The sequence below is a fragment of the Eulemur rufifrons genome, chromosome 15 (assembly GCF_041146395.1).
Source record: "Eulemur rufifrons isolate Redbay chromosome 15, OSU_ERuf_1, whole genome shotgun sequence".
In the NCBI taxonomy this organism is placed as follows: domain Eukaryota; kingdom Metazoa; phylum Chordata; class Mammalia; order Primates; family Lemuridae; genus Eulemur; species Eulemur rufifrons.
Window position 1 is genome coordinate 11,243,010 of NC_090997.1, and position 21,433 is coordinate 11,264,442.

The 21,433-nt window shown below is 43.1% G+C and overlaps 1 protein-coding gene across 2 annotated transcripts; it reads right to left on the reverse strand.

Annotated features, from left to right (window-relative positions):
* Nucleotides 1-9,851: 9,851 nt before the first annotated feature.
* On the reverse strand, nt 9,852-21,393 carry MED20 (mediator complex subunit 20). Of its 2 annotated transcripts, XM_069487940.1 has the most exons (4): nt 21,294-21,393; nt 18,422-18,576; nt 13,366-13,619; nt 9,852-10,841 (listed from the first exon to the last, which is right to left on the reverse strand). In XM_069487940.1, the coding sequence occupies exons 1-4, from the start codon at nt 21,305-21,307 to the stop codon at nt 10,626-10,628; spliced, it is 639 nt and encodes a 212-aa protein (XP_069344041.1). In that variant the 5' UTR covers nt 21,308-21,393; the 3' UTR covers nt 9,852-10,625. The 2 variants fall into 2 exon arrangements, with proteins under 2 accessions (XP_069344041.1, XP_069344042.1); XM_069487941.1 differs by lacking the exon at nt 18,422-18,576.
* Nucleotides 21,394-21,433: the final 40 nt, after the last annotated feature.

Sequence of the window (21,433 nt, forward strand, 5' to 3'; positions counted from 1 at the left end):
TAATCCTAGCACTCTGGGAGGCCAAGGCAGGAGGATTGCTTGAGCTCAGGAGTTCAAAACTAGCCTGAGCAAGAGTGAGACCCTGTTTCTACCAAAAAGAAAGGAAAAAAAAAAAAAACCAGCCATTGTTGCGGCGCACGCCTATAGTCCCAGCTACCCTGGAGGCTGAAGCAGGAGGATTGCTTAGAGTCCGAGTTGGAGGTTGCAGTGAACTACAATGATGCCACTGCACTTTACCCATGGCAACAGAGTAAGACTCTGTCTCAAAAAAAAAAACAAACAAAGCAACCGAACACCCATCCTCACAGCCTCCCACCACTTTTAAAAAAAGTTTTAATAAGGCATATATCAATAGGTATAACCTATATAAACAAAAGCTTTTTAAGAACATCAAGGGGTCCTGAGACCAAAAAGTTTGAGAATCATGAATTAGATATCTGAGAAGCAGAAAGAATAGAAAGAAGGCTGTTTTTACGTAATTCAAATATGAAAAGGCATTAGCCGGGCATGGTAGCGCATGCCTGTAGTCCCAGCTACTCGGGAGGCTGAGGCAGAAGGATCACTTGAGCCCAAGAGTTTGAGGTTGCTGTGAGCTAGGCTGATGCCACGGCACTCACTCTAGCCCGGGCAACAGAGTGAGACTCTGTCAAAAAAAAAAAAAAAAAATGAAAAGGCTATTTGGCATAGGTAACAAAAGGTTTTATTGTAGCTTCAGAGTTGAGAGCTTAGGTGGTTCATACACGAGGAATGGAAAATATAATCAGGAATACTGGACTTTCTTTAAAGACACACTGGCTAAGAGTGCAATTATAATATACATGGCATTAAAAAAAAGTTCAGAGTCAGGTACAACTAAAGCTTGGGAGCTAAGGGAAAATAGGGGATGGATTTGTTATACATAAAAGATACAGTAATTTTTACTCTACTTTTTTTAAGCCCAGGCTCTTTTCCTTGAAGGCATAGGAAAACAAGTAAAATCTTACCACTATGAATAAGTATTGAAAATATATTTCCATATTCCAGAGATGGTCCATACAACTGTGCTCATGGATCTGTTTACAAAAAATACACTATGCTGAATTCGAGCACTCTGGGAGGCCGAGGTGGGAGGATCCCTTGAGTTTAGGAGTTCGAGACCAGCCTGAGCAAGAGCGAGACCCCCGTCTCTACTAAAAATAGAAAAAAATTAGCTGGGCGTAGTCGTGTGTGCCTGTAGTCCCAGCTATTTGGGAGGCTGAGGCAGGAGGATCACTTGAGCCCAGGAGTTTGAGGTTGCTGTGAGCTAGGCTGACACCATGGCACTCTAGCCTGTGCAAGAGAGCGAGACTGCCTCAAAAAAAAAAAAAAAAAAATACACTCCAGACCCTCTTTCCACACTGCTCATTCTCTATTACAAAAGCACTCTTTGGGTTGGGGGAGAATTATAACCTGCCACCAAGCAGCAATGACTCCATAAACCTCCCATGTTAAACATCCTAACCAAACACCAATTATTTTAGCAACATTAAAAAGACTCAAGAGCAGAGACAGCATCTCCTTGCCTACAAAGCATTCTTCATATCTACTTTCCTTTGAGTCTCTCAACAACCCTATGAAATATGGAAAGGAGGCATCATTATTCCCATTATACAAATGAGACCCAGCGAGAACAACTTGATTGAAGTCACCTGGCAAGTTAGGGCCAGTGGCTAGCACCCAGCCATCTGTCTTCTGAAGCAGCATTCTCTGCTCTTCAGCAGGCTGCCTCAGAACACCTGTCATCTCCACAATCCCCAGCTTTGCCTTTCCTATACAAAAGGATTTCCAATATTGAATTCTGGCTTTGGAACAATCTAGGCTACATAAATGTGGTCCCTAAATTCGCTTTTTTAAAGCCTCCAAAGAAATTCAGTAGAATTCATATTAATCTTAAAAATTGATCTATGCTATCTGATAGGGCAGAGGTATGTTGGGAAATGAAACAGAGAATGCAAGAGAATTAGGAATCTTTGCCCTAATAGTTTCAAGAATTTTTTTTTTATTGCAAATTTCATCATAGAGGCAAAGAACTATTTCTCTGCCTCATCAATCACCTCATTCTGAAAAATAAATATATACTCATTATGCCAAATTCCATTACAACAGAATAATTGTCAGATCTTATAGAGTGTGTCATAATGGAAGAGTAACTCTGAGGCCACAAAGAAGGCTATAAAGATTGCTTCACACATCTTTACTCCTACCTATTTCTAAAAGGAAAAGGGAAAACTTATAGGAAAGATAAGAGCACAAACACAGCCCATCTTCCCAGAAACTGTCTGATAGCCCTGAAGGACTATAAAATGAAGGAGGACAATCCTCTGGCTAAGAACCCCGATGCAAGGTCCAAAAGGCAGGGGAAGATCTTGCTCACAACAGCCTGCTGGATCTATTTCAAACCTGCTGTTTCCCTTTCAGGATTTGCTCTTCCTTTAGTGACTCCTTTTTGGATCACAGACATATAAGATACTCTACGAAGACCTATAAATCCAATTCTCAAAAAACTGTACACATATACAAAATGCTGTGTCTAGTTTCAAGGCATCTTAGGCCTCTTGAGGCTCCCCTCAGGAGCTGATAATCTGCAGTAACATAAGAACCCATTTTAGAGTCCTAGTCCTCTCACATTCCAGCATGAACTAACACATTCCCTCATTAAGCGTAATATAGTCTCCACAATCTGGGAGGGAAAGGATTTGTCTTGTGTTTTGTCTCAGAATTAATGAGAAAAGAATTAAATATAAAGGGAAGGGATTTCCCTAGATGAAGCCAAGAATGCATGACCTCTGGGAGGGACAGTGTAAAGGAGATTTTCATTTGAGTACTGAATGATGGTCCAACCGGGTGATCTAAAGCGTCCTTCTAACCCAAAAAACTGATTTGGGAATGCTCTGCACAATGGTAGAGACTCATCTTGGGGGAGAACCCACCCTCAAGAAGTGAGTGTTCACAAGCCAAAGACACCAAACACCTAGGAGACACCCAAACTTGTAATGCAACTGGTTTTAGCCATTCCACATGCAATGGTAGTTGGGGCCTACCCAGACAGCAACAGACGTGGAGAAGGAGGCTGTGGCAAGGAGCAGGCAATGTTGGGAGTTAAAAGTATGGCTTGGAGACAGCAAGGCCATACATCAGTCCTGCCTGTCAACTTTTGACACCTGGAGCACATGCTTAAATGGAAAATTTCTAACTGCTCCCCTTACCTCCCAGGATTTGGAGACAAAAATTTTACTAACTGCCTTACCCTGAAGCCTCAGGACACACTGGGTTGGGGTAGACCTACAGACAGGGAGGAGGAGTGGTCAATCTAGAGGTATTTCCTTCAGTGAAGCAGCAACACCAATAGATGGGGAATGTGACTACTTTGTACTTACTATCTGAGGAAAGCCAGCAGGAGGCAGCAAGGGAAAGGGTATAGGGAATCAGAGCAGCACAAGAGACAACAGGAAAGCACAGCCAGAGCAGGAACCATCCATGGATGCAGGAACTAGACTAGACACAAAGTAGATTACAACTGTTCCCCAAATCCCAGCATTTGCCTTCTACATCCACAGATTTTGCCATTTGCATGTATCACCTGTACTATAACTTAATAGCTCCCTTTAAGGGAAAACCTGTGCAAGGTGATCTGTTAACTTACTTATTCTAAGGAATAAAGTGCTAGTTATACAGGGTGTCCCCAAAATTGCCATACGTAGAGAAAATGGGAAATTGTAGCTAAATTTACCTTTATTTATAAAATATTCATTACAAAGTTTTTTTTGTTTTTTTGTTTTTTTTTGTTGTTGAGACAGAGTCTCACTTTGTTGCCCAGGCTAGAGTGAGTGCCGTGGCGTCAGCTTAGCTCACAGCAACCTCAGACTCCTCGGCTTAAGCGATCCTACTGCCTCAGCCTCCCGAGTAGCTGGGACTACAGGCATGCGCCACTATGCCCGGCTAATTTTTTCTATATAGATTTTTAGTTGTCCATATAATGTCTTTCTATTTTTAGTAGAGACGGGGTCTCGATCTTGCTCAGGCTGGTCTCGAACTCCTGACCTCAAGCGATCCACCCGCCTCGGCCTCCCAGAGTGCTAGGATTACAGGCATGAGCCACCGCGCCCGGCCTCATTACAAAGTTTTATAAAATTTTTCCTTTGTAGTCTCCATACTACATATGGATTAACCTTTGTAGTCTCCATACAGAGGAAAAATTTTGTAAAATTGTGGCAACTTTTGGGAAACCCTGTACTTTTCTGTTAATACATGTTAAAATAAGGCATTAGGTACAAGAATCTTTTCCATATTCCAACTAAAATCACCTGGCACCTCAGAAAGGACCAGCTGCCATACTTCAGCAATGCTGGTAGCCAGGAATCTGAAGTTTGGTCCTGAATCCACCCTTATCTCTCTGCATGACCTCTCTGGGAGTCACAAACTCCTCATCTTACAGTGAGGGAGAACTAGATGAGCTCTAAAGCTGTCCTGTACAGCTGACAGTCAAGGCTGGCAGATTTGTGTGGCCCTGGCAAAAGTACCCACCAAGGGGACATGTTGGCAGGACCCTAGAAGTTTCCTAGTTTCTGCTCTTTTCATGGTGGCCACAGATGGAGAAAGGGCTAAAGCATCTAGAAGCAGAAGGATAGGCAGGAAGACAGTTTAGTGTAAAATGAAGAACATTAGATTTGAGCAAAAAGAATATGGGATCTCTATCTACTAGCTGAGTTCAAGACATTTTATTTATAAAATGGGGATCAGCTGGGCACAATGGCTCATGCCTGTAATCCCAGCACTTTGGGAGGCAGAAGTGTGAGAATCACTTAAAGCCAGGAGTTCAAGACTAGCCTGGGCAATATAGCAAGACCCCATCTCTACAAAAAAAATTTAAAAATTGGTCAGGTGTGGTGGCACACATCTGCTGTCCCAGCTACTCAGGGAGGCTGAGGCAGGAGGACTGCTTAAGCCCAGTAGTTCAAGGCTGCAGTGACCTATGATCAAACCACTGTACTCCGGTCTGGATGACAGAGCAAGACCCTGTCTCTAAAAAATAAAATTAAATTAAAAAAAATTTTTTTAATGTGGATAATCATGCCTTTTTGCCTTAAATTTATATAAATAGTCCTCAACTTTCATTCAACCTGAATTTTCAAAAATTATACATTGACAATCTTATCCTAAACTACTCTAGAAAGCCCCAATCAAAACTGCACACAAAATCTGGATGACATTTGGGCCCTTCCCACAAGTCACCAGTTCAGTTTTGGCAACTTTGCTAGTGGAGCCATATTTGTTGAATTATTTAAGAAATGTAGGCCGGGCGCGGTGGCTCACGCCTGTAATCCTAGCACTCTGGGAGGCCGAGGTGGGCGGATCCTTTGAGCTCAGGAGTTCGAGACCAGCCTGAGCAAGAGCGAGACCCCACCTCTACTAAAAATAGAAAGAAATTATATAGACAGCTAAAAATATATATAGAAAAAATTAGCTGGGCATGGTGGCGCATGCCTGTAGTCCTAGCTACTCGGGAGGCTGAGGCAGGAGGATCGCTTGAGCCCAGGAGTTTGAGGTTGCTGTGAGCTAGGCTGACGCCACGGCACTCACTCTAGCCTGGGCAACAGAGTGAGACTCTGTCTCAAAAAAAAAAAAAAAAAAAGAAATGTAGTGAATGCATTACCTGCCTCTTTTAATGACAAATTCCCTTTGACACAAAGGACAAAAATAGACATAAGTACCCAAATGGCAGTTCTTAAAGCTTGATCCAGTGTTCAATGGACTTAAAGATACTAATAGTCAAATGTGTACTCAAATGTAAGGGAAAGGAACAAAAGTGATAAATGCTGGAAATGTATGAGCCAAGACTATACTTAAAAGGCAAAGTACAGTTACAGATTTTACACTATTTTTCAGCTCTTAGGCAACAGAGCCCCTCCTTATAATACCTAAATCCCAAGCATGGGGAACCTTTTCACATTGGAAGGCCAAATTAATGTAGCCATAATCAAATAAGGTCACATTCAAAAAACTTCAATTAGATATACTTAAAAATGTACATTATTTTGTAAAAACTAAGCTACTATGTACTTAATTTCAAAAAATGAAAACTATTTGTTCATTTTAAAGTTAACTAACCTTTTAATGACTTTGTTGTGTCTGCTTTTTGTTGGAAAGCATCTGAATATTTGGTTGTAGCATGGAGGTCGGCAGTTTCGGTTGATCCTCTAGATGGGTATCAGTCATTTGTGACCTTAAGGGCATCCTGATTTGGGTCAGGTAGGAGAATGTAGATTCACAGCAATAAGTGGTTGAAAAGCAAGAAAGTATTTTTCAAACATATTGCCAAAGACGTGGGTATTCTACTGCATTTTTCCATATTTCAATTGGATCTTTCTTAGCATCAAATGATGACTTTAAAATGTCATCTACTGAGAGCTCAACCAATTCCATCTGTAGTTCTTTAGGTGCCTTGGTGATATCACCTAGGTGAGGCTGAAATGCTAATCTGAGTGTGATGTCATGAGTCCCAAAGTCAGTGAAGCTTTGTCTTCTCCAATTAATAGGTTTATAATAGCTGCATAGTCTTCAAATGATTCACATCTATCATCCTGCTGATCAATGACCTTTGCTAACTGGAGAAAATGTTCATCCAAAATTTCCTTTTGATGAAGCGTTTTGAAAAATGATAGTTTGGATTTTTTGCCACATATCATATGTAGACTTAGTTTTACCTTGCAAAGAAATATTTAAGTCGTTTTAATTTAACATATCACACAGAAATGCTGCATTCCTATAGAAATCTTCTTTCAATAATTCACATTGCTGATTCTGTTCTTCAAAAAATTTAAGTATCTGTTCTTGCAGAGATAAAATTTTGGGCCGGGCGAGGTGGCTCACGCCTGTAATCCTAGCACTCTGGGAGGCCGAGGTGGGCGGATCGTTTGAGCTCAGGAGTTCGAGACCAGCCTGAGCAAGAGCGAGACCCCATCTCTACTAAAAATAGAAAGAAATTATATGGACAGCTAAAAATATATATAGAAAAAATTAGCCGGGCATGGTGGTGCATGCCTGTAGTCCCAGCTACTCGGGAGGCTGAGACAGGAGGATCCCTTGAGCTCAGGAGTTTGAGGTTGCTGTGAGCTAGGCTGACGCCACGGCACTCACTCTAGCCTGGGCAACAGAGTGAGACTCTGTCTCAAAAAAAAAAAAAAAAAAATTTTGGCTAACACCCGTCCCCCTGTGATAGCCAACGTACTTGAGAATGATATGGCAAATCCACACTGAATGCTTCATCATTCAACTTTAGCATTGCACGAATATAGTTAACAATACTTGTAACTTGTTGCAAAGTGTCACCTAAAATAGTAGCTTTAGCACAGAGATTTTGCTGATGCAAGATACATCAGCATCTGTTTCTGTTAATATTTTTTTAATCTGTGCAATAAATCCTTTGTGTTTTCCTGTCATGGAAGGTACACCATCTGTACTTCTACTCACTAAATTTACCAAATTCAGTCCAACTTCATGACATTTATTTTGAAAGTTGTTGAAGATGTCTATTCCCCATGTTCTGTTCACAAGAGTGTCCCAAGCGAGTAACTCTTCATGGCAAAATGTCATGACCCAAATGAAGTATAAAACCTGTGTCGAGTCAGTAGTATCACTTGATTCATCCAAAGTGATTGAATAATACATATTTTCCTTCTGAAGTATTGCATGAAGTTGTTAAGTTGAAGGCTAATCCATCAGTTATGGTTCTCCTTGAAAGAGGCAGTTGTTTGTGCTTTGAAATGTTATTGGGGTCTAAGCATCCTACAACTCTGACAATGCGTTCTTTCACAATTTCTACATCACTGAATGGCTTCCCTTTTTTCCCCAAGTATACTTTATAAAGTACTATAAGTTATATACTACTTTATAAGTTGCTTCAGTGGCATTATTTCCAGGTCTTGTTGCTGCTTAAAAGAATTGTCTTTGCTTTTGCTTTTCATTTTTTAATTTCTATAATACGACCTTTCATGCCTCTTCCTTTAATTTAAAATATTTTGGTCCTTATGAGTGTTATAATGCTGATGAACATTGAATTTCTTTAATGTTGATATTGCAGTATCACAAAGGAAGCAAATCATCTTATCTTTAGCAGAAACAAGATAATATTGCAATTCCCGATCCTCGTTAAAAAAAAGTTTTCTTCCTTCAGTGTTCTCATTGTCTTTTTTGACATGATGGGCTGTTAAGCAGACAGAATTAAAAAATACTGTCGAGCTGTGCAACTATTCACAAATCCCACTTCAAATAGAAACATACTGCACCATTGTCAAAAGCTGATAACAGACTGGCGTATTCAACCCCCATAAACTCTCACCAACCAACCAGTCAGAAAGTTAGAACTAAATCATGAGCGTAGCAGCCATCAATTTAGCCCTCATGCCTCACTAATGTTCTAATTGTGCCAGTCAATCTGGAAGGATTATTTGAAACTTATTTTATTTTTTGAAACTTATTTTATTCTTTGGTATTTTAAATACATTCATTTTTAAGATAAAGTAAAAATATAAAAGACGAACAAAAATGTATTAATAAAAATAAAAGGATTCATTCTGTAAAATTTGGATTCAGTCAAAAGGCCACACTTCTAGGCCCTGACCTAGAAGACCACAGGTTCCCCACCCCTGGTCTAGAGAGTCCATATTTACCACACTCAACTTCTGTATATTTTCAGGAACATATTATGTTCAAAATCCTACCTATATGTTGTCTCTTTCTATAAAAGATTTGAGGCAGCCTACAGAAAAATACAAATAGATAAATCTGGACAATGGCAAATATAAATCAGAAGGCCAAAAACATAAGATCTATGCATTTTATTGTAAATGATATCTAAAACATACCATAATATAAAAAAGCAAAAACAAAATAAACAACAACAAAAATGGGGAAGTTAGAACAAAAAATGCAAATGACAGGTCCTATAGTTATAAAGTTGAATTGAGCTTCCTACAGCCAAAGCTCAAAGGGAAACAAGACCAGTAACTGACTCTTGTTGCAGAGGCTTTAGATCTGAGCACTTAGATCTGAAAATTTCTCTTTAGATGCCTTCAATAAGGAACAGTATCTCTGATGACACTATAATGTATATGTTAACAATGTTCCTAGGACCATCTCTATGTATCTTAGGGTTAGCCTGATTGAATATTTCTGTAGCAGGAGTGGGGTTGGCAGGCAATGTGGTCAAATGAGTAGCTTGGAGGCTCAAATGAAACAAGGAGAAAGCGCTCAGGAAACCATGAAGCAGGGTGCAAGCACCAGGATCAACTGTTCTAACCCTAAGCTCTGGGTGCATGAGAACTGAAGAGGCTTCAATGCTGAGACTTAGACAAGGAATTGACTTCCTAGTGTGACTAATCCAGCTGAGTTCAAAGTAACTCTGGGATCAGCCCTTATCCCAAGCCAACTCATAAACAAATGCCTTAGTTACAAGGGGTATTAGTGCAAAATAACAGCCAACAGCATTACTGGGCATGTCCATTTAGCTCCATGTGGCAGAGGCCACTAACTGGACCCCAGCATCCATACTCTCCAAATCTTTTAGTCATAGAACCCCGTGAGTTTTAACTGGGCATATGACTGCCCAGATAAGAGGCTCTATGTCCCAGCATCACTATCAGCAAGTGTGGCCACAGTGATTTAAAGCAACTCCAGGTCATATTCTTTAAAAAAGAAACTGCTCTCTCTGTCTTTCTCTCAGTCTCTCCCTCCCTTCCCTCTGCTCTCCCCCACTAGAATGCAGACATGGAGCTGATGAGTCTACTTTGACCTTGTGGGTAAGGACAATATCCTGGGGGTAGGGGGGTGGGGTGGGGGCTGAACAACAGGACAGAAGGAAACCAAATTTCTAATGACCTTGTAGAGTTAAATCTGCCCTAGACCATCTGATTGCCTCTGTACTATTAGATGAGAGAAAAATCAGCTTCTATCTAGTAAGAGCCACTGTACTTTTGGTTCTCTGTTACAGTAGTTTAGCTTATAGCTTAACAGCATTCACAACAGAAGGGAAAGATGTCAGAACAAGAGTTCAAAGGACTCAGGCAACACCCTAAGAAAGTTAATTCACAAATTGCTTCAACAAACAGGTCACAAAATAATCATCAAACAAGTCTTTCACTCCATCTCCAGGATACAGGCCCAGCCACACCCTTTCAGCGGAGGGAGAGGCTTTTGTTACAGCACAGCCCAAACACAAACGCAGCGTGTTCACCGTGGGCCTAAGCCAAACCCTCAATATTTGGGGATACAGACTGTTGCCACACCAGCACTAGGCAGGGACACCCCTGTACTACCTTTTCCCCTAAAGCAGGAAAGGTCCAAATTTCTCCATTCTTCATAATTAGCATTCTTGAGAACAGGCCAAACCAAGTAGGGCACGGGGTAAAACAGCTGTTGGGGGCCTGTGTGTGAGGGTCAGGGGAGGGAAGTCCAGAGCCCCAGAACAAAGGTCACAGCTGGGAACTGGAGAGGGAGAGTAGGCTCCACTTCTACACTGAGTGTCTGGGGTCCAGGGACCCAAGAGTACAGCACCTGCTCCTCCTGTGGAGTATCCCTGGTGACAGAGCTTGGTTGGCAGCTGCCAGTCACTAACGAATCCCAGCCACCGGCACCTGCTGCTGCTTGCGGATCTTGTTGAAGAGTTCCATGTACTGGACCATGGTATCTGCTGGGCCGTAGACCGCATCATGTCTGTTCCCAAACACTGCAGGAGCCCCTGGTGTGTGGCTGCCTAGAAAACTCTGTAGGAACTCGAGCAGCAGGCTCCAGCAGTCACTAGCTACCACACAGGGGCCATACTCCACCTGGGCACCAAAAGAACAGAGAATGAGGGTGAGTGATGGCAAGGACAAGGTTCACTTCTCTTATACTTCCTGCCCCCCGCCGCTCCCGTCTTCCCCAACCCTAAGCCAGAGACACACATCTTCTAGCATAGCGCTGGTCCACAAGAAATATTCAACCCGAACACCAAGGACTCAGCACACCTGGCTTCATACCCATTGGGCATCTATCTCTGACGTTCTCATCCTGGTGGTGTGCCAACCCACAGCCCTCCCTACAAGACCCAGAGGCAGATCTGGGCCCCTTTTTATTATCTTAGGACTGTGTAATCCCCTGCTATGCTGGGTGAAGGTTCAAGGAGAGCTCAGGAAAATTCTGAGAGAGAGAACAGAGAGAGAAAGAAAATGTGCGTGTGGCGTAGGTGAGGGTGGTAAGTAGAGGGCAGAGGGGACAAATGAGTCTCTTCAAGACCAATCATTCATTACTCCCAAGGTAGACCCAGCCTGGGCTCTGACCTTAAGATTTGCCCTAAGAATTTGCCCCAATGTGACAAGGGCCCAAAAATATACATCTTAGGTTTTCTCATTCCTCTCTCCTAATTTTTCACTGGAAAGAAGGTAGGAGGAAATTACTGGTAACCATAAGGAGAAACAAGTAAAGAAATGGCTGGTATGTGTTTGTACTACAAGGTTGGAAATGTGCAGAATAAACAGTGGGTCCTCAGTGGGTCCCAACAAGTGCAAGGTGGGTTAGGAAATGGGTTAGGAAATCTTGGAAGTTGCTGAGCAGAAACTACCACCTGGGCCCTTGTCTACACCTGGGATGCTTCCTAGACTTACCTATTCCCATGTGTCTACGTTTGAAGTCCCCACTTAAATGTTGATCCCCCAGGAAGCATCACAACCAAAGTCGCTGGCCTGAAACTGCCTCCCCCTCCCATCTTTTTTTTTTTTTTTTTTTTTTTGAGACAGAGTCTCACTCTGTTGCCCAGGCTAGAGTGCCGTGACATCAGCCTAGCTCACAGCAACCTCAAACTCCTGGGCTCAAGCTATCCTCCTGTCTCAGCCTCCCGAGTAGCTGGGACTACAGGCATGCACCACCATGCTCGGCTAATTTTTTCTATATACATTTTTAGCTGTCCATATAACTTCTTTCTATTTTTAGTAGAGACGGGGTCTTGCTCTTGCTCAGGCTGGTCTTGAACTCCTGAGCTCAAACGATCTACCCTCCTCGGCCTCCCAGAGTGCTAGGATTACAGGCATGAGCCACTACGCCCGGCCCCTCCCCCCCCCCGTCTTTTTTTAAGAAACAGTTATCGCTCTCTGTCACCCAGTGCAGTTCCTGGTGTCTCTGTCACCCAGTGCAGTGATCCATACCCAGACCCGATCACAACTCACAGTAGCATTCAACTCCTGGGCTCAAGCGATCCTCCCACTTCAGCCTCCCAAGTAGCCTGGGACTTCAGGCATAGGCCACCATGTCCAGCTAATTTTTAAAATTTTTTTTAGAGATGAAGTCTTGCTATGTTGCCCAGGCTGATCTCAAATTCCTGGCCTCAAGAGATCCTCCCTGCTCAGCCTCCCAAAGCACTGGGATTATAGGCATGAGCCATTGTGCCCAGCCACAAACTGCCTCTTTTATGGCATTTCTTAGATTAACTTCAAAAATAGTTGTGTGCCTTGTTCTCTTACTAAATCACAAATTTTCAAAAGGCAGGCCCTGTAAGCTTATTTGTATTTTTACCTCAGCACTGGGTACATTACAGGCTGTGGACTTTACCTGGTTCCAAAGCTAGCTACTGCCATACTCCCTCTGCCATTCTCTCTTTTTTTAATTTACTTTTATTTTATTTTATTTTTTTAGAGATGGGGTCTTGCTCTGTAGCCCAGGCTGGAATGCAGTGGCGTGATCGTAGTTCACTGCAGCCTCAAACTCCTGGGCTCAAGGGATTCTCCCACCTCAGCCTCCCAAGTAGCTGGGATTACATGTGTGAGCCACCGCATGCAGCACCATTTTCAACATACGTATTTAGGCTCACAGAATGAAGTCATCTCACACACACCCCTTTCCAAAATGAAACCAGACAGCATATCAAAAGGAAAGGCACATTTTTGCACCACAACTTTTGAGACCTATCTTAAAGCATACTAAGGTGAGGTGCATGGACACGTATGATTTAGGGCTCAACTCCCAAAAGTTGCCCTGTTCTGCTCCAGTCCTTCTTGTTATGGGTGACTGGTCCCTCCACATCATAAGTCACCTACCTTCCTTAACTATCCTTCCCTTCTCCAGCAAGCCAGCCTTCCTAAGCTTTCTACTTGCTGTGAACTCAGCTTCCTACTTCCCACTTCCCATCCTAGGCTAGAGATTCTCTGAATGATTAAAGGAAGGGCAAAAGATTCCTAGAGAGAAAGCACAGATGCTCTGGAATCAGGGATGAGGCTGACATAAATAACCATTTGAATTGAAAAGAACTGGGAAATCTTCAGAGCCCTCTGCTCAGCAGCCCTCTCAGCACATTCTGCTCCTATTTCGCCAAGGTCTTACCTCCACAGAGATGCCCCGGGCACTGGGCCCCATTGTGACGGTGCCCACCTTCACCAGGAAGTCACAGTACTGGTAACGGGTGCCCCGAGTCTCAATCTTGCTGGCCTTAGCACTCTGGAAAAAGCCCTTGAGCTTCACCATGAGCACATCGAAGTTGGTGTCGGCAATAAGGCAAGGGCCATTTTCAAAGAGGGCAAAACAGCTCAATGGGTACTCTGAGTTGTGCATCACATACATCAGCTTCCCGGCCTGACCTGCAAGGGAGGGAGATCCTACTCATCATCAAGACTTCCACCAGCAAACCCCAGAATAGAGTCAATGCACAGAAAAAGGCCAGATGGCAATCTTGGTGGAAGGGGAGGGAAATCTTCTCACTGACAGCCTTTTCCAGAGAGGTTGGGAGAGGAGCAGCAGGCAAGGCAGCATGTGATGAAACCCACCCTGCTCTACAGGAAAAGGGGAGGACACATACGGAACTTTGCTAGTGTGGAGAATGGTTTAATTCTTAAGTTGAATGGTGGGCTCAGAGATGGATACTTAATCATGATGATTAATAACTCTACAAAGACTTTACATATAATCTTTTGTATATTGGCATATATTACATAACAAGTAAAATAGAAGTAACGGCATTCAGGCATGTCAAATGAAGCAGGTGCTCATTTCTTCATCTCTACCTACCTTGACCTCTTCCCTCTTTGACGTCTAGTAAATGGTCCCACAGAAGCAGCAAAGGGGAGTATCTAAGCATCAACTGGAAAGGTAGGCCAAAGCCAAGTTGTGATAAGTCTTGTCTACCATACCTCAAGAAGTTTAGACTTCATCCTGAAGGCAATGGGGAACCCTTGGAAAATTTTAAGAAGTCTAGCCAACTTGGGAAGCAAGCAGCACTCTATAGCAGAGAGAACTCAGGATCTGGAACCAGAAGATACAGTTTCAAGGCTCAGCTCATCCCTTCTAGTCTCTGAGAAATGAGTTTTTTCATTGATTTCTATAGGCTTTCTGCAAGAAGGAGGGAAGGCTATATATATAGCTTTCTGTTTTTGCCTTCTTGTGTTTTCTACTTAAAACACTTTAGTTGACTTTGAAAATGTTTCCAAGGCAGTAACACTTGCAGACTCAACTCATACAGTGTGAATTAAGTATGTAATTACAGTGAGCAGACATGAGAACAGAATGATGAGATCAGCTTTAGATGGCTTTTTTTGTGTGGGTTGAAATATTTTGAACTGGACTAAAAAGGGGATGAAAGGTGTGAATTGGCAGCAAGCAGTCAGAAGGGATGTGGGCTGAAGTAGAAAACACAAGAAGGCAAAAACAGAAAGCAAGATTCCTCCTTTAAGATCGCTTGAGCCCAGGAGTTTGAGGTTGCAGTGAGCTACGATGAACTGCACTCTACCCAGGGTGACAGAGCAAGACTCTGTCTCAAAAAAAAAAAAAAAAAAAAAAAAAGATTCCTCTTTTAGACACTGCAAGAGTTAATGCATAGAATACCATAGTCTGAAATATTTATTACATACTTAAGCCAACCCCAACACTGTGCTTAGGGCTTAAGAGACATACAAGTAGAGAACTTAGCCCCTGAGTCAAAGAAACTAAAAACTTTTAAAAAGATCAAAAGACCACAAAATAAAAGTGATTATCTAGGAAAGATAATTCTTTTGGAAGGAAGGAAAGACATCAGGATAGGAAGACATCAAAATGGGCAAGGGTCAGCAGGAAAAACTTTCATGGAAAAAACAGGACTTGAACTGGGATATGATGCGAGGGCAGTATTCAGCCACGCAGAAGGAAAGAAGACATTCTAAGCATGGGTAAGAGTGTAGCAATGGACGGACGCGGTGGCTCATGCCTGTAATCCTAGCACTCTGGGAGGCCGATGCGGGAGGATCGCTCAAGGTCAGGAGTTCGAGACCAGCCTGAGCAAGAGAGCAAGACCCCATCTCTACTAAAAATAGAAAGAAATGATTTGGACAGCTAAAAATATATATATAAAAAAATTAGCCGGGCATGGTAGTGCATGCCTGTAGTCCCAGCTACTCGGGAGGCTGAGGCAGTAGGATCGCTTAAGCCCAGGAGTTTGAGGTTGCTGTGAGCTAGGCTGACGCCAAGGCACTCTGGCCCGGGCAACAGAGCGAGACTCTGTCTCCAAAAAAAAAAACAGAGTGTAGCAATGAAAAAGAGGCAGGGGTGGGGCAGCAGGGGGCACTGTGACTCCCCTAAACAGGCCTCCACTCTGCTGCCACTTCATGAACATAGCAGGCTCTGCATAAGAACTTCCAGCCCACATCCCTTCTGACTGCTTGCTGCCAATTCACACCTTTCATCCCCTTTTTAGTCCAGTTCAAAACATTTCAACCCACACAAAAAAAGCCATCTAAAGCTGATCTCATTATTCTGTTCTCATGTCTGCTCACTGTAATTACATACTTAATTCACACTGTATGAGTTGAGTCTGCAAGTGTTACTGCCTTGGAAACATTTTCAAAGTCAACTAAGGTGTATTTTGTTAAATGAGGAAGGCACTTTCAGTTGTTATAGACAATAATATTTTTTATCACAACGAAGTCCTTTCATATCTGTACAACCATTGTGAAGGAAGCAGAACCAATGTTACTGTCCCCCTTCTACAGAAGAGGAAAGCGAAGCTAACTGGGTCCCAGAGCAGCAGCAGCAGCATCAACACCACCTGGGAACTTGTTAGAAATGCAAATTGTCATCTACCCTCCCCAACTCCCCAAATCACTGAGTCAGAAACTCCTGGGTGGGGCCCAGTAATCTGTGATTAACAGGCCTTCCAGATGATGCTAAGGTTGGTCGAGTGTTAGAACCACTGACCTAAAGGCACAGAGCCAGGGAACAGCAGAACTGAAACTCCAATCCAGGCCTGCTGACCCCAGGTTTACTGCTCTTTACACTCTACCCCACAGCCTGCCAGGGACATGTTCTATCTCCCCAACTACACTGTAGCTTCTTGAAAGTAAGGGCCTAATCAACCCACTTGAGGTAGTTTCACTAGAAGTAGTACGCCATCTTATATCTATGTACAAATGTTTTATTTTCCAAATGCCTTCATAACCAGTATCTCTTTGCCTTCCTATTTACTGAAGACAAAACAAATGGTAACACTGCAATTTTATCAATGATGATAGAAGAACTCAGTACAGCTCCTAGCTACCATTTATTAAATACTACATGATAATCTCGGTTCTAAATGCTTTGCATGTATTAAAATATGTAATTAGACCAGGCACGGTGGCTCATGCCTATAATCCAAGCACTTTGGGAGGCTGAAGTGGGAGAATCGCTTGGGGCTAGGGGTTTAAGACCAGCCTCAGCAACATAGTGAATTAAATAAAAATAATTAGCCAGGCATGGTGGTGGTATGCACCTGTAGTCCTAGCTACTCAGGACGCTAAGCTAGGAGGACTGCTTGAGTCCAGGAGTTGGAGGATGCAGTGATCACACTACTGAACTCCAGTCTGGGTGATAGACAGAGACTCTATCTTAAAAAAAAAAGGGGGGGGAGGGGAGATGGACACACTAGTAGCTCTGACTCTGGCAGGGCAAAGGTAATATATGTTACCTAAACATCTGTACCCCCATAATAGTCTGGAAAAAAAACACATACACAAAAAACACACAAACTTATTTAATTAGCATGTTAGGAAGTAAGCACTACGAATATCTTCATTTTATAGATCAGAGAACTGTCCTGGGAAGAGCCCAAAAACAGAGCCCATGCCAGATAGTTTCAGCACAAGAAATTCAATACAGGGAACAAATACAGGGGTTGGAAGAAGGGAAAAACCAAACAGGATGATGAGACAACCCAAAGATTAGCAACACAACAAGTCACTACCATCCCTAAGGCTGGAGGGAAAAAGAGAAGATATGCTGTTATCAGAGCCAGGAACAAGGGCTGCCCAGGAGCTAGAACCAAAGACACACAGCCATGGCTACGGGGACCATACATAGCAAAGGGAGAGGAATACTGTCTCCCTTTCTCCCATCTTCTAATCTTCCCCACTGTCTCTCATTGACCAAAGGTAACTAGAAGAGGGGCTGGAAAATACAGTTTGCAGCAGAAGTGCCAGAAATGGATCTAAGGGAAACTGGCACATAACTGACATGGAAACGGTCACAGATAGGTTGTGGGACTTACCTACAGTTACACAGTTAACTGTGGCAGAGCCGGGGCTCAGGAGTCTTACTCCATGATCAGAAGTACTGCACAATGGAACTGCCCAAGGTCAAGTTATGGCAGAGACCTTCCAAGACTAAGAGAACCAGGTTCCCTAATTCATATTCAAAGACCCTGTTTCCCTTCCTACTACCACCACCACCAGACACACCCCATCTCACCACTCAATACATTGAAAAGTTGATTCATTGATCAAAGTTATGGTAATGAGGAGGCCAAGGCCACTGGTTAGGTGTGGGAAATAGGAAGCCTTTACACAGAAAGTTCTAGAAATTCTAAAGCTCTAAAAGAATCATATACAAAGACTTCTGGGCCTAAAACGAGCCTTTCTCAAACTTCAAATTGCATAAGGATCATCTGGGGAACCTGTTAAAATGTAGAACATGAGGTCTGCAAAAGCAGTCAATCGGTAAGCAGGGCCAGGAATCTCCAACTTTAACAAGTAACTCAAGTAATTTTGATGCGGTTAGTCAGCAACCAACCCTCTGAGAAACACTGCTTTAAAAGACCAAATGACACAAAACAAAAAACACACAGAAGAACACAAGAGAATTTTTGGAAGTGATGGTTATATTCAGTATCTTGATTGCTGATGGTATCGCAGGCATATGCATACGCCCAAAAGGACTCATTAAAATATATGCATTGTGTATAACTGTTTGTATATCAACTATGCTTCAATAAAGCTTTAAAAAGCCCCATCCTAAGACATGAAGAACCAAGAAATAACAAATTCAGGAACACATCTTGCCACCTGTTCAAGAATACCGCCTTTAGCAGAAAAGCGGAACGACTTCAACGATCATGAACTCCACACCAAGTTCCAGCCATCCTCAGACCCATCTCACTGACCTTGGCTGCCAAGGGTAGATGAAGCTGTATGGTAAGTCTCACAGTCCACACAAAATGTTCCTTGCTTCTCTGCCCCAAGTATCTCCAATTTCCGAGTGAGGAGCTCCACGGTCTGCTGGACACTCTTGCCCTCGGCCACAGGCATCTGAGACACACTGGAAATGAGAGCACCAAATTATCAGTATCCAGAGACACGTGCACTCCCTGAGCCACTCACTCACAGCATCACAGCTCATCAGGGCAGAAGTTATCTGAGAGAAATTACACTTGCTCTGAAGGCCCCCTCCCCCTCCCCCAACTCCATTGGAAAGACGAGGAAAGAGAGGCCCACAGTCTCTGAGAGCTTCTCTAAAACTGGAGCATAGGTCTCAGGACTCTCATACCAGGGCAATGAACTTCCCAAGCATGGCAGGTATGCCAATGTTCATGTAAAGTGGCACATAAACTCAGCATTCAATAATTCTGTGTCATATAAGGAGAAAGAGATTCCTTTTGCAATTCTTTCAGGTCTGACTACATCGGGGAGAAAAGCTCAGTCTGGGGTTAGTATGTTTTTACCAACTTTTTGAACTTGAGCTGTCCAGCACAGTAGCCTGAAACCACATATGGTTGCAGGCAAATGTACTGGACAATGCTAATATAGAACATTTCCATCATTGCAGAAAGTGCTATTAAAAAGCCCTACGAACAAAGAGAAAGTAGGCCTCAAATTTATAATCTTTGGAAGTCAGAGGCAACAGTATTTAAAGAATTTAATCAAAACCATGGAACAAAAACATTATTTCCAAGGTTTCCTTGTATGGTGAGTGAAACTGGCTTCCTCTTTAGAGTGGTAGGTAACAATTGCCCAACACCAACTATGTGCCAGACAGTGTCCTAAGGCCTTTAGATGAATTATTAATAACTTCAAATCCTCAGAACAGCCCTATGAGAGGAACTGTTATTTATCAACTTGTTAGAAATGAGGACACTGAAATACAGTACAGAGAGGTTAAATAACTTGCACTAGGTCATGGGGGGGTGTAGCTAAGATTCAAAGCCCATCAACCTTGCTCCACGTCCATGTTCTTAACCACTATTCTAGACTGTCTCTCGAGGGATGCAGTTGCTTGTTACAGTATTTCTAAGAAAAAGAGACAAATTTTTTCTTTAAAAATTAATAAACAATAGTACAGGTGGTACTTAGCTATGTAAGAATCATGAAGACAGTCATAGATGACTGAATTTTGGGTGACAGTACATTATTTTATGATCAACTAAATGAATCTATTAAGGTAGAGTCCGACTGATGCTAAAAATTGTAACTACTGGCTGGCGTGGCGGCTCATACCTGTAATCCTAGTACTCTGGGAGGCCAAGACGGAAGGACTGCTTGAGCTCAGGAGTTCAAAACCAGCCTGAGCAAGAGTGAGACCCCATCTCTACTAAAAATAGAAAAAAATCAGCCATGCATGGTGGCACGTGCCTATAGTCTCAGCTACTAGGGAGGCTGAGGCAGGAGGATTGCTTGAGCCCAGGAGTTGGAGGTTGCAGTGAGCTGTGATGACACCACTGCACTCTAGCTGGGCAACTGAGCAAAACTTTCAAAAATAATAATAAAAAAGATTTAAAAATTGTTACTACTCTATCAGGAAAAGCACTGATAAGCAATGCTGATGATGTGACTTATTTTGAAATATAAGAGAATCCCTAAACTGATGCTACAAGGGAGAGAAGTTCCAGGATTCTCAAAGTTGATAAGAATGTCAACAGAGAGCCCCCTTCCCTTGGGCTGCCTTCTCTATTAAAAGAGCAAAGACTCCCAGGGTTCCAAGCCTCTGTGCTGCAACCTTTCCACTTCCATCCATCACAAATCCCTCATACACTAGAGGACTCAGAGGAGGATCAAGATGTCAACTGCAGGAAAGAGTGCAATCGCTGAGAAACCTGCGAGAACTTGGGCTACCCAGGAGGAAAAGTATTTCTTCCACACATGCACTTATTAATATATGAGAAGCATATAGCCACTGACTCCAGATATCGCAGCCTCCAGGCTTCTCTGATGGGAAAGGTGCTCACATCTACTGAGATTACAAAAAAAAAAAAAAAAAAGAAAGAAAGAAAGAAAAAGAGTCCTGAGACCTAGCACCTTGTAACTAACACCACCAAAAGCACTGGGCCCATATCTTTCTCCACCACCTCACCTTCCAACTGAGACTTGTAACATGTTATAAAAAGTCCCTGGAAACTAGACCAATCATTGTAATTAAACATAATAGGAAACAGGTCCTGAAGAGGTACGGTGCCTGGAACCACAATCTCCTAATTGCCAATGGCCTTATTTTTTTCCTCTAGATCCAAGATCTTAAAATGAGCAAATAAGAACCAAACACAGGCTGGTCTAACAACATTTGGCGGCCGAGGGAGGGACAGGCGAAAATCGGGAAAAAATTTTTAAAAAAAAAGGATACTGGGATACTGTCTCCTCGTTACCTTCACCCACCCTCTCCAGGCCTGTCTGCAAGCCTGTCTGCTGTCTTAGTCCAGCAATCCTATTTATGACCCTGAGATCCCACTCCCAGCAGTACTATGGCCTCACGAGAAGGCAAATGTACCTAAAAAAAAAAAAAAAGGAAGGAGATGGCACACAACCGCAGATAGATTCATGTGATAAAACCTTTGCCCTCCAAGAGGAAGGAGCCCATCGCTGAAGAAACAGGCCTATAGAACCCGCGGCCCGCCCAGTGTCCCCTCATCCACACAACCCGAGGACATTTTGCTCAGCTCCCGGGGGACACCGAACCTGGGTCCTTGTCCTCCTCCCGGAGCCACTCCAAGCTCCGAGGGCTCTTCACAACCCCAGGCCGCCCCCACACGATCCCTGCCATCCTACCAAGTCACTCCCATGGCGTCCGGCCAGAGGGTGGCAGGATCAAACAGTCGAAATGCAGGGGTCTCTGTCAGCCCACATTAACTGACGCTCCTAACGCAAGCTGCGGTCACAGCAGGAGCTCCGGAAATACGTAAAACCAG

Bases quoted from the DNA above. Each gene is read 5' to 3' on its own strand.
- MED20 (XM_069487940.1), bottom strand. The intron at 13,620-18,421 runs GTCAGTGAGATG...CCTCCCTTGCAG, and splicing joins ATCTACCCTTGGCAGCCAAG to GTCAGGCCGGGAAGCTGATG. The intron at 10,842-13,365 runs GTAAGACCTTGG...TTTGGTGCCCAG, and splicing joins CCCGGGGCATCTCTGTGGAG to GTGGAGTATGGCCCCTGTGT.